The sequence below is a fragment of the Solea senegalensis genome, linkage group LG7 (genome assembly GCF_019176455.1).
Source record: "Solea senegalensis isolate Sse05_10M linkage group LG7, IFAPA_SoseM_1, whole genome shotgun sequence".
Lineage (NCBI taxonomy): Eukaryota > Metazoa > Chordata > Actinopteri > Pleuronectiformes > Soleidae > Solea > Solea senegalensis.
The window spans coordinates 21,053,269-21,068,696 of NC_058027.1; the positions used below are offsets into that span (position 1 = coordinate 21,053,269).

General features: G+C 39.5%; 2 protein-coding genes across 3 annotated transcripts in view; one reads left to right on the forward strand and one right to left on the reverse strand.

Moving 5' to 3' along the window:
* The window catches only part of kif26ba (kinesin family member 26Ba), an 84,436-nt gene extending 79,304 nt beyond the window's left edge, over positions 1-5,132 (reverse strand). Inside the window, exons 1-2 of the mRNA XM_044030655.1 lie at positions 4,456-5,132; positions 2,527-2,919 (exon numbers count right to left, since the gene is read on the reverse strand). Coding sequence (XP_043886590.1) covers positions 2,527-2,919; positions 4,456-4,515 — 453 coding nt within the window. The 5' untranslated portion in view covers positions 4,516-5,132. The remainder of the gene's footprint in view (positions 1-2,526; positions 2,920-4,455) is intronic.
* A 3,073-nt stretch (positions 5,133-8,205) lies between these two features.
* On the forward strand, positions 8,206-14,866 carry LOC122772869 (PWWP domain-containing DNA repair factor 3A-like). Of its 2 annotated transcripts, XM_044031195.1 has the most exons (14): positions 8,207-8,586; positions 9,558-9,625; positions 9,735-10,039; positions 10,143-10,386; positions 11,076-11,219; positions 11,312-11,382; positions 11,486-11,562; positions 12,201-12,261; positions 12,360-12,435; positions 12,521-12,571; positions 12,660-12,904; positions 13,495-13,716; positions 13,872-13,960; positions 14,061-14,866. In XM_044031195.1, exons 2-14 carry the CDS (start codon positions 9,619-9,621, stop codon positions 14,152-14,154), a joined length of 1,686 nt encoding a protein of 561 aa, XP_043887130.1. In that variant the 5' UTR covers positions 8,207-8,586; positions 9,558-9,618; the 3' UTR covers positions 14,155-14,866. The 2 variants fall into 2 exon arrangements, with proteins under 2 accessions (XP_043887131.1, XP_043887130.1); XM_044031196.1 differs by lacking the exon at positions 9,558-9,625 and having other exon boundaries at positions 8,206-8,586; positions 9,816-10,039.
* The last annotated feature ends 562 nt before the right edge of the window (positions 14,867-15,428 follow it).

Sequence of the window (15,428 nt, forward strand, 5' to 3'; positions counted from 1 at the left end):
GAGTGAGCAAGAGAGAGAGAGAGAGAGAGAGAGAGAGAGAAAACTGCTGCAGTGGCACATTTGGTGAAAGCGAAGGATTATTGGGTCACATTGCTTCTAAGGCCACCAGTTCAGCTTTTCCCAGACACAAAACACCTTTGTGGGTCATTTCTCTCTTGTAAGAGTCTGGAGAAGAAGTCACTGTGTAAAAAAAAGGGAAAGCCAGACTACATGAAGCTGTTCTTGGGGATGAAAACTTGCTTTACATGTAAAGTAAGTGCCACTAGTGGTCGCGCAGTTGAACATGGACGCGAGCTATCACTCAGCTATCGTGTCTGCTGTAGCCAATCAACAATGAAAACAGACATGTAACATAATGTGTGCTCATTACATAGGTAATATTCGTTTCCTGATGTTTGTGAGGCAGAATGCTGCATGTTGCACCTTTAATAGAAACAAACCACTACTAATACAATGTTACTGCTCATTGGCCAACAACAACAAACAAGAAATGACACAGGCAGTCCATCACACTTTGGTGTTCAGTCTTCATTTTCCCATTTATGCGCCTTATGCAAATAAACAATGAGTTACAGTATTTCTAAAGTGCCATGAAAGAGCTAATTGAAATGTAGTAGAACTTGTTCATGCAGGAATCCACAAATTGATCCCGAGTGAGTTGATTCCCACGACTGGGCAACAAGAGCTGAGCAGGAAAACTTAATTAGTTACATTTTCAAATGTATAACAGGAGCATGTTTATTCCGGGAACTGTGACTCTACAATGACAAAAATCTCCATTTTATTGCCAAGTTAGTAAAAATCGTCTTTTCATTCACAAAATCCACAAACCAAAGACATTTTTATGTCATACAGCAGCCGCAGCATAGCATAGTTTATAGTATAGTAGTCTGCATGAAAGCCTGCACTTCCTAACTTGTGCTAGTGAAACGCCACTGTCTCCCTCTCTCTCTCTCTGCACCATAATAACCCCATAGAGCATAGTAAATGCTGATTTGTTATCAATTAAATGAAAGCCCTATGCATGACCCCACTGTACTCATAAATCATCATCGAACCCAGAGGCAACATGTTTAAAAAACACACTGATTTCAATATGTTTCTAAAGGGCTTATTATAAGTGAAGTTTTATGCTATACAGAGTGTATTACATTTGACAAAAAAAATTTATCTCAAAGAACATGAGTTGTTGGTTTACCTCTGCCTCCATCAGTTCGTGATTTGGCACTAAACCAGAATGAAGGATTTCAGATTGTGAAGTCAAACAGTGATGGAGGCACCAGTGGATCAACAGCTCCTGTGTATTGTGAGCTTAAATCGCTGTTTTTGTCAATGGACTCTGGTGTGGTGGAGTGAGCAGTTTATAAATGATGATGACATTTTATTTTATTTTATTTTATTTATTTTATTATGTGAGCCTTGTTTGAAGGCAAATATAAATATGTATTTTTTTCTTCTGTCCCTGGTCACAGACATTTTTCACTGAGCTTGTCCGCCTGCTGTCTGCTGCTTCAGAGCACAGGGAGTGAACAGAGGTCATTTTCACACCTAATAGTCTCCGCCAGACTCGGTTGGGGACTCGGTTCAATTGGGGGTTGCAACATTCAGCCGGTCCGAGTTTGCTTTCACGCTGCACTTTAGTGACTTTAGTTCTATTTACCCACAGTGCCTTGCGTTGTAGTCTGCTTCCTGCATTTAGTTCACTTGAAGCAAACCAAGTCCTATGTCTGGCTGGTCACCGGTCTATGCTGCATCCCCGTTCAAATCCTGAACTATCCATTTAATGCCTTCTATGAAATATGTTATAAAGAAAATTCAAAACTTTGATACATAATGAACTCATATAGCACAAGATCCGATGCTCCATCATAAATCAACTGAGAATCGCTAAACTGATGAAATTAAAATTGATTACATGAACTAACTACAGGAAAAAGAAATGACCTGTCAGACAACATTTTCAAAAAAGCAGCAATCCATATAAATTAATATCTCTCCTAAATGGCTGCTGTCTTCCTGTAATCCATCATGGCCATTCCCTCGAAAGGGGAAAAAAGCAATAAAGAATAAAGCAAAGCCATTGATTATGGCGATATGATCAATCCAGTAAAATGGGTAACTGCATGACAAAAATCTAAACAGTCTTGTCTGTGGTTATCATTCTGTTTTTGGCACTCCATCGGGGATTGATTAACAGCTTCAGATACAATGATTATCCCCGTTCCCCAGAGGTTGTTTGGTTTCTTCTCTTATCAACAGGGAGTCAAATGATGGACAAATTACAGCAACATTATGATTGATGACAATAATAACCTCAGACAACACAGCATCTCTGTAAGCAAGGGTATGATTATGAGCCCAGTTTGAGGAACCATCATTGAATGTTACTAACAGAATGCCACAGATAATGATGGGGGCAAGTTGTTTTTGAAGGCTACGCTGCCGAGCATAACCAAATCATTTGTGTTCAAGGTGATCTTTATGTACACGTCCATATGCACCGTGAAACAGAATGTAGATTTTTACCTTGCTGGAGTACGGTCCAGGGATGAGCAGCTTCAGTGCTTGTCTTTTCAGCTCCGTCAGCCGAGCATTACAGTTCTCACACCATATCCCTCTTTCACTGCCAGGAGAACTTCCACTGCCCGAGGCTGGTGATCCGGTGCCAAAACCCGGGGAGCCACCAAGAGAACCAGGCGATCCTGTCCCAATCCCTGGAGAGATGGTTCCTGGTGATCCAGAGAAGGAACCTGGTGAGGAGATGCCTGAGCCAGGAGATGGGGTGCCTGTAGAGCTTGGCATGGAGCCGGCACCCTCTGGGGTTGGACGTGTGCTGGATCTGGAGGTTTCTTCATAGGCTTTTCTGTACCATGTGTCAGGAAAGAAGGAGCCAGATTTGGTCGGTGACGTGTCAGGTACCTGTGAAGATTTTACCATAAGAGAAAATTATTAATCATGGCTTAATTTCCCCACAAGTTTTGCAAATCCAGTGATATTCCTACTAAGGCTTTCGCAAAGAACATGAATGTGAATGTTGTTGTTGCGTCACCTCATTGTTTTACTGTAACACTGGGTCTCAGTATCAATGACTATCAGAATATAGAGATATTTCACATAGTTTTCACTTAAGCCAGGTTTAAATATCACTTTTTTCTCCTGTGTGAAAGTTGAATGAACCAATACATTGTAATTTTATTATTATTATATTATTATTGTTATTATTAACAATTTTTAAATCACGTGTTAAGCAGAGAAATGTGAGGTAAAACGTTCAAAGCATCTATATGTACAGTATTATACCTCAATGATGAAAACAGTAAAAAAAATATAGAAAGATTAAATTAAAGCCTTTGCCAATCGCCTTTTTTTTATTTAAAAAAAGATTTGAAATTGATTGTCCAGCCCTTGTAGAGCACAATGTGTGGATCTGAAAAGCCTGAGAAAGAGAATCAAACACAAATCATCCTGGTTGAAATACATCAACCTGACTCACAGCACACATCATGTAGTCATCACACACAGGCAGTGTGCAGCCACTCGGTACACGAGGAGACTAAACTACCATTAAATCAAATGGTCTTTCAATTTAAAACCCACAAGCAAGAAGCAGCAATGTTAAAGCAGTCAACATATTGGACGCTTGTATTAAGTAAATAGGATTAAGTCAGACTCAGTGCATACACACAGGTGTTATTTCCCCCCCACTCACAGAAGACTGCATGGGAACATCAAATGAGCCACAAAGAGCTGGAAATTAGATCTTTGGTGGCTGCGTAAACCCAGACAGAGAGGAGAGACCCATTGATGTGGTGTTGGCTATTAAGGTTGAGCACTACTGCTACTGTAAAGCCTTACATGAGCTATAATGAGGCAGGAGTGGAAGTGCTCAGTTAACTCCAAACCAACCCTGTGTTATAAATTAACACTAATGAGTATGACTGAGATGGACAAACTTCACATTAGTACTTTTGTAAATGTCTTAACTCAGTTTCAAATCCACCAGTATCACATTGGAGATGTTGGCGGAGCTTCTCCTCAGTCGCTTCTCTGTTCGGTGCAGACCAATTCATCATCTTAAACAATGAAGGAGTCAATGTAATGTCAATTATTTACTTTATTTGTTCTTTATACTCTTAAAGCATGTCTCTTCCTATTGAATATTACATTGACCTTTTACTAATGTGCGTAAACCTGTAAGTAAAAAGCATGTTGAATGTTTGGTGGGATTTAGACCAAGAAAGTGGCACAGATAAGAGCAATATGTAAAAAAAAAAAAAAAAAATGTGATCTTCACAAAGTCAACACCAATGAGACAAATCTGGTGTGAGGTGACATGGTTCTTTTTCATGTCAGCCTGAGAAGAAGGCTTGAAGGTGAGTGAGGTGAGGTGAAGTGCTGCAACACTGAATGGGTTGTGTGTCCACCACCCCGCGGCTCTTGGAATGAATAACCTACCCCATATTTTCTGCTCCGGCTGCTCACAGACCTCTCCTTGGTCCCAGACAGTGAAGTCATGTTGGAGGTGAGAGATGGGGAGGAAGAGGAGGAGGAGAAAGAACCTCTGCTGCTGCGTCACATTCAAAAAAGGATCCACCGGGTCGACTTCAATTAGCTGCACGCCCCTGCAATTTGCTCTTCTGGAACCAGCCTCACGCGTCTTCCAAACGCACGTGAGTTCAACCACTTACATCCCCGTTCTGCCACCGACAACCATCAAATAAAATACAATCCAAAACGGTGTTTCTTCCCTTTTTTTCTATCCCCGATGATGTTGCCTCCAATCACCTGTGAAGTCCAGGACAGAAATACGCCCAGCTCGTGCGTAAAAGCAGACCGCTCCCTGTCAGCGGCGCGTGTTGTGCGCTGAACGCGGCTCTCTGCTCAACAGCGCTCCACACTCAGCGATGCCTCCTCTTTGCTCCATCAGCTATGCGTCTCCGGCTGCCCAGGTGAAACCACACACACCACACACACGCGCGCAGGAACACGGGGCAGGTCCCATGCACCTCTCTGATTCTCGTGCGTTTCTAACGTGGTGCAGAGTCAGATCCACGCTGTTTGGAGTTGAGGTGTGAGTATATCCAGAGACTCCTGTTGACTTCCCCGCGGCTCCGCACTCTGCTGAAGCGAGCGGTGGAGTGAGAGAGGAGTGGAGGAGCGCACATCTGGAGGAGGGGCGGGGCCTTCTGTCCCTCATCCACTACAGGCCAATAACACACATCCAGAGGTTGCAGCTGAGTGGCAGGTAACCTGCTGCAGCCTGTCGGACACGACTTTTGTTGTCAGTATTTTATTATTCTAGTCAGTTAGGTGCATTTGAAACAGCACAGTAAGCAAATCACAAACACATATGAAGAATATGCTGCGTGCTATACTGACTCAGGGTTTATACTTAAAATTGCTTCATCTATCAATTTTAATGTCTGTTGTGTTCCTATTGAAAGTAATACATTTTGGTTTATTTCTTTATTGAAAGTTCTTATTATTGCATTATAGCAGTATTGATGTAGTTCTCAAACTTTTTATACAAAGTACCACCTTGGTAGATGGAGCGAAACTATTATTATTATTATTATTGCATAATTCTTATTAGTAGTATTTGCTAATTGTTAAACTTCCTCAGCTCCACGCTGATCACATTCCTTGGTACAGTATATACAGTAGAATAGTATTTCTGATTTTCCACCAAGTACCACAGGTGGAAGCTTGCGTACCCCCAGTGGTACACATACCCCAGTTTGAGAACTGTGGCATCATAGTATATTCAGCAGTTGTAATACTCCATCGTGTTCTAAATCTGTTACACAGTGAATATTGAACTAAAGCTTGACCTAAAAATCCAAATCATTACCCAAATAAATGTAGCCCATTATAGAGTGGCATTCATTTGTGAGGCAGGACTTAAGTTCTGAAGCAGCATCTGCAGATGAACTCACAGCACAGTGGAATCATTATCTAATGACAAACAGGGACACATCAAGGGACTTTGGGGGCCCAGGGCAAGGGGGGGGAGGTATCGCATTTTCAGTCATACTCTAACCTGTTGCAGCTGTCATGCTTCACTGGAGCTGTAGATGTTGTGCTTCCACCTTACCTCATTAGTGTTTATGCAAAACGCATAACTTAGTGTGCAGCACGGGCATGTCCATGGATGACCTAAGATTGAAACACAGCAATCTTCTGTAGTTCGCTGTAGGTGACTGGACTTGCTTTAGCTGAGTTAAAGATGTTTCACCTCTCGTCCAAGAGGCTTCTTCATTTCTGGGAAAAAACAGTTATTTAATCTCTGAGGCTGAAACCTGCTCAGGGAGTCATTAAGTTGAACAATGCTGAACCTGCATTGAGAGGTGAAACATTTTCCACTCAACTCAAGCAAGAAGACTTTGACCTGGATGACTTAGAACGTTCACAGACAGAATACAGAGTCATGTGGAGGTGATAGACCCAATGTCTGTGTGTAGCCATTTGGCAGTGGCTTGAATGTGATGGACATTCATCCCTGCCAAGTGCGAACAAGCCAGAAATGACACGATCGTGTGAGGGCTCCAAAAGTTGCACCTCTGGATTTCTGTAATTTACACCTGCTGTGTGCTATGGATGTGTCAAAGAAAAGACTGATGATCATGGAGGAGAGGACCTTTTATGGACCTCACATGGGCTTCACATACAGAATCATTGGATGATTATCCTCCTTCACCTATAAAACTAGGTATTATGCCCTGTGTAAATGGAATGAACTCCAAAGTGTGCTCAGTCTCTGGTGTTACATCCCCGTTGGATATTTTAAATGTTACACCTGATGTGTTTAATGATTCTTGACGGGTTTTTTTTCTTTTTCTTTTTTTAATGTGTCGTAGTGTAATGTGTCTAATATGTTATTTGTGTTTTTGTTTTAATTAAAATATGGCTTTTATCTAAATGAGACAAAGTGACTAAATAAAGATTAGATTAATTAAAAACACAAGTTGTATCAAACAGACAGACTTCAGAAACCGAAAATACACTCAGCTTTAAGTAAAACTCCTTTTATCTTCCGCTGACACTGTGAGAGCACATTCTACTGATATCTCAGTGAAATCATAAACACTGCACCAGTGCCAGACCGTAGAAATGTGGAATAGAGGCTATCATCGATTTTACTGAAACAGGGTCTAAATGAATCTAAAGCAAATGATATTCTGCATGTCGACTGACTTACTGCTTGAGTTCCTTTGTGTGCTACCTTGCAGTTTAGAGTATATTGACATGCAAGGATTCACAACCTATGCACATTATCAATTCTGTGTGCTCAGACAGAGCATATTCTCAGGTAGCACTGGTAAATAAATGTGGTAACACAGTGCCCTCTGCTGGTTTGAGCTATTTGCTGAGTTAGGCAGCATCTGTTTGACTGGTGGGGTAATGATGGCACTAATAATGCAGTAATTAGGTCATACAGAAAAAATAAAGCAGGTGTAGAGTGATGGTAGACAAATAGTAGGCCTGACCTTTTTATTGCTTTTCTTTTTGTTATGGTAATTGTTTTGTTTTGTTTTTCAAAACCAGTGGCGATGGATTTTTTTAAATTTAAGAATGGGAGGAGTATGGGAGAGCAAGGGAGCAAAACATCAAATTGCAATTTCCATAGATGGCTCAAAGAACAATCAAAGTCGAGGTTTTGCCTTTGATAAACCGATTTAATATTAATTATTTGGCTGACTTTTATAAATCCATTCTTGGACTTTTGCCTACATATTTGTGTTTACACATGTGTAGCAACCACAGTCGATATGGCCTGCGTTCTATGGACATCATACAGATACAGGTCGAAACTGAACTGGGCAAAAAGGCTTTTAAGTTTTCTGCCCCGTCTACCTGGAAGGCTGTGCAGGACTGGAAATTGACATATCTCTCAGCTCTGGGGGAATTCAAGACAATTATAAAAGACAGAGAAATAAGCTTATTAGGTTTTTGGGATTGCACTGTGTAATCATGTAAGTCCCACTCATAACATTCTGTGTTTGTGCTGCCAGGTCACTCTTGAAAAAGAGCTTTTAAATCTCAATTAGTTTTTTTTACCTGGTTTATTTTCCTTTATTTAACCAGGTAAAAAAACTGGTTAATTCTATGCCATAGAAGAACATTAAAGCAACTGTGATCCAGACTCCAAACGATTGGTGGCGGTAACGTACCAAAACGTTGTCTGTGTAGTTTCTCAGTCATCCAGGTTTTAGTTAACTAAAAGTCACCGAATAACTAAAGACTGGACTTGTAGATTTATTCAACAAATATAAAAGACCAATTGCTTTCTTGAGAAAAGTCCATTTGCAACGGATTCAACGACTTTCTGACACCGTTACGTTTTTTGCCTACCGCCATTTAAGACGTAGAAGAAGAAGAAGAAGAAGAAGAAGAAGAGGAAGAAGAAGAAGGAGGAGAATTGTTGTTTATGATATGGTTTGCAGAAACTGTCGCAAACTTTTTCATTATTATTAGCATTTTTCTCTCTGTGGAGACAGGGAAGGTTAACGGACTTTATTGTGGTATTAATGCACGAGCGACGCGTTGGAGTGAGCCGGAGTAGGAAGCTAATGCAAACGTTTTAAGGTGAGTGGCCTGTTGATCGAGCTGAAACCCCGTCACATGTTTTCTTACTGGTCATTTTAAGACTTCGAAACCACGTACGACGGCAAACATTGGCCGTTCTAGGTGGTTGTGAATTGCACGTCTTAAAATTACCAGTTAGAAAACGTGTGAAGTCATGTTAGCAAACTGGCTGCAGTGCATACTGACGTATTTGTTTGTTACACTATTCATCTATACACACAATATCTACTACACGGGTGTGTGTGTATTTAGTAAATATTGTAAATTAAATTGTCTACGTCATGTACTAGCTTGTCAGCTCTCAGCTAACGTCACGACCATGACTCCATCAAATAAAACAATAAAATAAAATCATAAATCCGTTTATCTAAGCATATGGTTACCTTGCTATTCCATATACAATTTCCATTTGATGATTTTGCCATAAAAGCACACATTCATTTTATATGGCAAGGTCCTGTCAAGCTGATAACCTGACCTAGATCCCAGTTAGCTACTCAAGTTGCTGCTGTGGTCATCCCTATTATTTTGCCATACCATCAGCTGGATGCAGAAAAAATAGTCATAGTAAGATTACCTAAGCAAATGTTTGGAATCTAAAGCAAATAGTTATACCATAACAGTTGAAATCATGAGTTAAGGAGAACGGTTCCATTCTGTTTTTCTACTGGCAGTAGAAAACAGTGAGTATTGGGTTGCTTTTATGTTCAAACATTCAAAGACAGCAGTTTAAATAGCTCTGTTTTCCTCCACTTTTTCGTCCGTCTTGGTCTATAACAACTTCCCACCAAGTTTCGGGACCTGTAATCCTTGTCTCTGTAGAACAAGTCATTAAACACCTGTAAACCAGAGGGCAGCTTTGTAGCATGTCTTTGCTCTGTAAACAGACTGCTGCAGCACCTGTGATAGCTTCCTTTGATCTTTTAAAGGCTTTGCGTACTAGTCATCTTTTTTTAATTTTTCTTTTCCAGATATATTAAATAACCATTATAGAACCAGAAGGAAGCCCACTAAGAGTGGAAAACACCAATAATGAAAGGTAAGTCAACATGTGCACAATAAACTGGATCAAATCAAAATTGAAAAAATTGTTTGTTCAAACTTGTGAACACTGAGGATCATGTGTCATTATAAATATCATCTTTCAGGAGGACCTTCAAAAACACGGAAAAGGAAACGTAAAACAACAACAGCAGTAAATGCCACTTCAAACCCTGTTTCATCTGCAGACACAGAGGAATTAAATGCCATGTTAAGCAGTGACGTTTCAATCATCCACCTGTCGTCGGACTGTTCCTCACCAAGCACTCCTCAAAGATGCACGAGACGAACCGGACTGAGGCAAGGTTTCAGCTGGACCTCATCACCAGTGCAAAGCAGCCTCACTGACAGCCTGACGAGCATCTCCAAGTCCCCAACAGGAGCAAAACAGGCAGAGCTAGAATACACAGAGGTCTTCACCCATTTAATTGATTGATCATCTTTACTCATGAATATTGATTCTTCTTTCTGAGCCCAATATTTTTTTCATTAATTATTTAACTGTTCTCTTGTAGGCGTCAGACGCAGATTCACAATGCTGCAAATCAAAGTCTATTCGCAAACGCAGGAGGCGTTCTGATCCACAGCCAAGACGACTCCGAACCAGGGGCCAGAAGGAGCAAAAACAAACCTCTAGTAAAACTAGAGAACCACAAATCAAGTGCCAGAATGGCAAGACTGAGAGACAGACTTTACAGGGGGATACCACTCAACGCTCAAGGCCAAGATTTGAACTAAAGCCTGATGCAGCAGAAGAAGGTAGTACTACCAGAACCTCCTGTCTATCTCATGCATTTTCATCATAATGCTTTATGGTTATATATTAATTGTACATATTCTTAAGTGTTACAGGATATCTTGAAGGGATTTTAAAGTGGGTAGCTATGATTTACTTCAACATAATGTGTTGCATACAGGGGACTGCACCCTCTGTGCTTCCTGTGCTGAGAATCAGCTGGAGACGGGCGGGCAGGCACGATGCCTCGACCTCAGTGAAACATGTCGCCAGCTGACACCAGGAACAATGGAGCAAAACAGATTTTAAACAAAAGGCACACTTAATAAAATCTATACCTGCTTACCTCTGCTCTACCTTGCTGTTCGATGGCCCTTTCCTACATTTCATAGATTATGAGGTAAACCATATGTTAAGTTTTCTGGGTTTTTTTTTGTTATCAGTCACAACCACCTTTCACTCACAAGGTGTCCCAAGCTGCTTCTCAGCACAGGGAGAGCACAGAGTGCAGTTTCCTGTATCTATGTAAAACACTGGTTATGAATAATCGTATCTACCCCTATCTATCACTAATAATTTTGTGCTGTGTAGTTATTTTTTGCTATTTTACGAATTACTGCGGATGCAACATCACATTTGTAATCCAGGTGAATAAATAAAATTATCCCCTCTAATTATATCTGTCCCTATTCTTCTTCTGCCCCACAAACAGATGAGTTATTGCTGTCTTCAGATCTGTCGATACAGCTGAGTCCTTACGAGGAACGGCTGCCATCTTGGTCTTTCCAGGAAGAACCAGAAACTGAGGAGGAACCAGAGGAAGATCTGCCTAGTTTCTTGATGGAGATGAACAAAAGTGAGAGAGAATTCAGATGTGAATGGCCCATAACCTTTTATTAGCAATCAGTATAGACTGGATTATGTTTACATACTGTTGTTGCATTTCAGAGCCCCCGTCCATTACAGAAGGAGCATTTGTGTGGCACAAAATAAGAAATTATCCGTTCTGGCCTGCATTGGTGAGTTTAAAAACCTATGTTGGTAGTTTGGTAAGAACATAACATAACAGAAAACAAAGCCTCACATCAGAGAAGCTCATGATTTAAAATGTTTACTCTGCAGGTAAAAAGTATGAAACGTAAGCATAGAAAGGCCAGCGTAATATTCATTGATGACCTAATGATTCACCAAAAGAAAGGGTAAGAAATTAAATATTTTTTCTCTTCCTGCTTTGTGAAATAATACTTCTGCTCTAAGCATTAAAATGACCTTATTATGACCCATTTAAGGTATACACATACCACAACCTGTTATAGCATGAGCAAAGACGCTGAGATCTGTTAAATGAAATGTTTGGTGGAGTGGCAAACTTAAACTTTGTTTCTATTCTATTTCTAAGGCAGGGGAGAGTCATGTAAATGTTTTGCACATTTATTTCCACTTGCCTTACATCCAGGGTGTTTTCATCCACATATATCCAAGCCCTTCTCAAATCAACAACACATTAAAAATATTCTTTTTGATGTTCCAAGTTGCAGATATAGCTAGTGATGGCAGTGCGAAACTGAAGCTCCGATGCGTGCTTCAAACCCTGAACTAAAATTCCATAGAACCACAGAGTTAACATATTTTTTCTTTGTCTGGTTGTGGAAATAATCTATGTACAAAATAAAATAAATGAAATGGAAACTAAGAATCACCTTAAACTATCATGTATTGACCCAAAGAAATATTTGTATGGAAGATATAGACTGATCAAGACGGTCAAACACAGTATCAAATATATATGTATCAAATATTAAAAGCCTGACTTTGTTGTTGTGTTTCTTTCTTTAAGGTTTTCTGTAGGTCTGAAAACTCTAAAGCCTTTTGACTGCAAAGAAGCTGATGAGCTGGTGGTAAGAACTTCTCAAACTGTTAAGTTTCTTTACTGATAACAATATTTTCCTTACACAGTACCAAACTATCGCTGTCCTTCATGTTGCTTTCAACACAGTGTAGAGCCAAAGAAAAGTATGACGCAGCAATTAAGTGGTCCATAGACCTTATAACGGACTACACAATACGGATTGGTAAGTATTGTCTGTTGCAGACTGTAAATGTGTTGTTCTTACACAAGCGCATTATTTGCTTTATGCTTATGTTTTATCTTTACAGCATGTGGCTCATTTTCTGGCTCCTTCATCGAGTACTTTGCTCATGACATAAGTAAGTTAAACTGACATTCACAGAAAATACAGCTTGAGTTCAACTGTGACCCTGCTTGGTTCTCACAATGCGTTTTGAATTGTTTCAGGCTACCCTGTGAGGAGAATGTACCCACAGGAATCCTCGGAGAGACTCACAATCTCCAGCGATTCGATGCTGGTGGATTCATGTGAAGACGATGCTCTTGACGATGACTCCAGTGAACAGCTGGAGAACGTCACCTGTTGTTCAAAACGGCTGCTTCCGGACCGGACTCAATCTGTCCACAACCGTGCTACTCAAAAACTTGTAGATTTCATTGTCAAGGAGGGCAAGGTGGAGGAACGCCTTCTGGTACGATTGATTAAGCTTTGCATGTTGCTCATGTAGATTTTAGATGACGTAAATGATTTCACAAAATGTTTACTCAAAATTCGCGTTGGTAAGGTCTCAAGCACAATTTTGTGTGCCTCATTTTGTCATTCATGTTTGTATACTGTGCATTTATTTACATATTAGTGAAGTTGAAATGGACAATGTGCAGCTTCATGGATGCATAAACAAATTTTCACGGGTTGTCAAAGGTCAACATCACCTGTCGCACCATAGCCACACGCTAAAGCCTACCCTGCTTTGTGGCGGGTTTGTGCATCAAGAACAAAATTGACATAATGCTGTAGCATGAGCATAAACACCTCAAGAATATGCTGTCCTAATGTTATAAAATATTTTTTCTTAAATGCTTGCATACAACTAATGGAGTTGCCCTCTTCTGACTATTTAAAATACAGATTTTAAAATATGTTATAACAAAAGTTTTTTTTTTTTCTGGTACTTTATTAATAAAATGATAATTTATTCATTCAAGTCCATTTGAATAGTAAGGGTGCATCCAAATTACATCTCTAAATTACTCACCCTTTACCATGTTCTTCCTGTTACAGGCTGTTCTCCGTGGACAGCAGCAGTCCAGATGGCTTCGCTTCTTTCTGGGGAGCAATCGGAGACGCGTGGTTAACACGTACCTGGAAGATGAGGATCAGTTAGACCAGGTGTACTGGTACCTAAACGATCTGTACGCCATGGAGATCGCCAACACTCATTGCCTGGCTGAGGTGGTATTCACTGACCGAGTCCCCTTTGTCCTGGATGTGCTTCTTCCTGAGGTGTGCTGAAGCTTTCGTCAGAACTCACTTGAGTTATTTTTGTCTATTACAGCAGCTTTTTGTGTGTTTCCTTATATGTTCACCGTTTTATGAAGTATATGTGTTGTGTGGAGGATGAAGTGGTAGGGAATGAATGGATGTGTCTTTCTGTCCAGGCCATCATCTATGCTATTGCTGGGGTTGATAATGTCTCGGTGAAAAAGGCAGAGGAAAAGTACCTGAAAGGACGATGTTTAAGCAACAGGTAAGAGTTTAACAATTATTAACATCCACTCAAATTTTTTTTACTATTTTTTTTAATTGCATAGAAGAATATGATGGGTCGTTTTTGTTTTCTTTTTCAGGGAAAGACAGGAGTTGGACGAGATGATTGTGCGGCAGATGACGAAAAGACATCAAAAGACTACATTTTCATTTTCCCCTGAGACTCTCAGTTAGAGCTGTTGAAGCATTAGAGCTTGGTAAAGCAGAAACTTCAATTTATTTTTCACACTGCAATATATCATTGTCCAGGCTCGTAGGATATTGCAGGATAACGTGTGTAGTACCATGGGTTATCCTGCGATTCCCAGCCTTGACTGACAGTTCTGCCAAATTAAACACACCTCAGTTTTATGAAAATTGTTATGTTCCATCAGCAGCATTTCATCATGAAATTCAAAAACCATGCTCAGTATGTCCATTCGTGAAAATGTTCAAACATCTCCTTCAAACTGTGCAAACTGTTCTTGTATACTTTTCATTACTCAGACTTCATTTGCATTTCAAGAAATGTACACTTTGAAAAGTAATGTGTCTGGTTTCACTGTTGTCAGCCATGTCGGGTGTTAAAGTGTCAATGTAACAACAATAATAAAATAAAATGTGCTTGACTTTTCTTGATACCGATGTAATGCTATAAATTGTATTAATTATAGTTGTGTTATTTTCACCAAACCAGTGCCACTCTTGTTTTGTTTGTTACATTAAAGGGCAGTTAAATCACAGAAGTGGTTTAGTTTTTTTCAAAGTGAAGTACTAAGTGTGGTGATACTGAATTTAAACACGTTTGCAACCACTTTCATTATTCTGGTTTTAAACTTCAGAACTGATGTGCAAATGTGCATTACATTTGCAATTGTCAATGCCAAAATAAAACCAAACAACTTAAGCTCATCTAGAATTCTTCAATATGTTAAAATATTGCAACTTTTACTGTGCTACATTTCCTCTATCTTTGTTTCTTGTCACTACCAAATAAAATCAGAAGAACAGTCTGTATTTATATAGTTTTTTTTAGTCTTCACGCTTTACAGTTTTGTCATTCTTCTAAAACAAGTACATGTTATATCAAAAAATATTTTTGATACTTAAATACAGTAAATAGTATATACTTTAAGTTGGATTGGCACCAGCCCCCCGCAACCCTCATGTGGAGGATGAATCGGTAGAAGATGGATTGAAAAGAATTAATGTGGACGTTGAATGTATCAGAAAAAAATAATAAACAAATAATGTTAACACAAAATAAAAAGTGTTTATTAGTGTATTTTTTTTCAGAAAAAATAGTCATACACAATGTAAATAAATACATTTAATCATTGTGGACATTTCTTTTTGTATTACTGTTTTTTTGTGTTTGTTTTTTTAATAATGGCAGTTACAGTCTTCAATACAACTAATCTAAGAAAAAATAATAATCGATGGATTTGAGAATTTGGTGCCAACAGTAG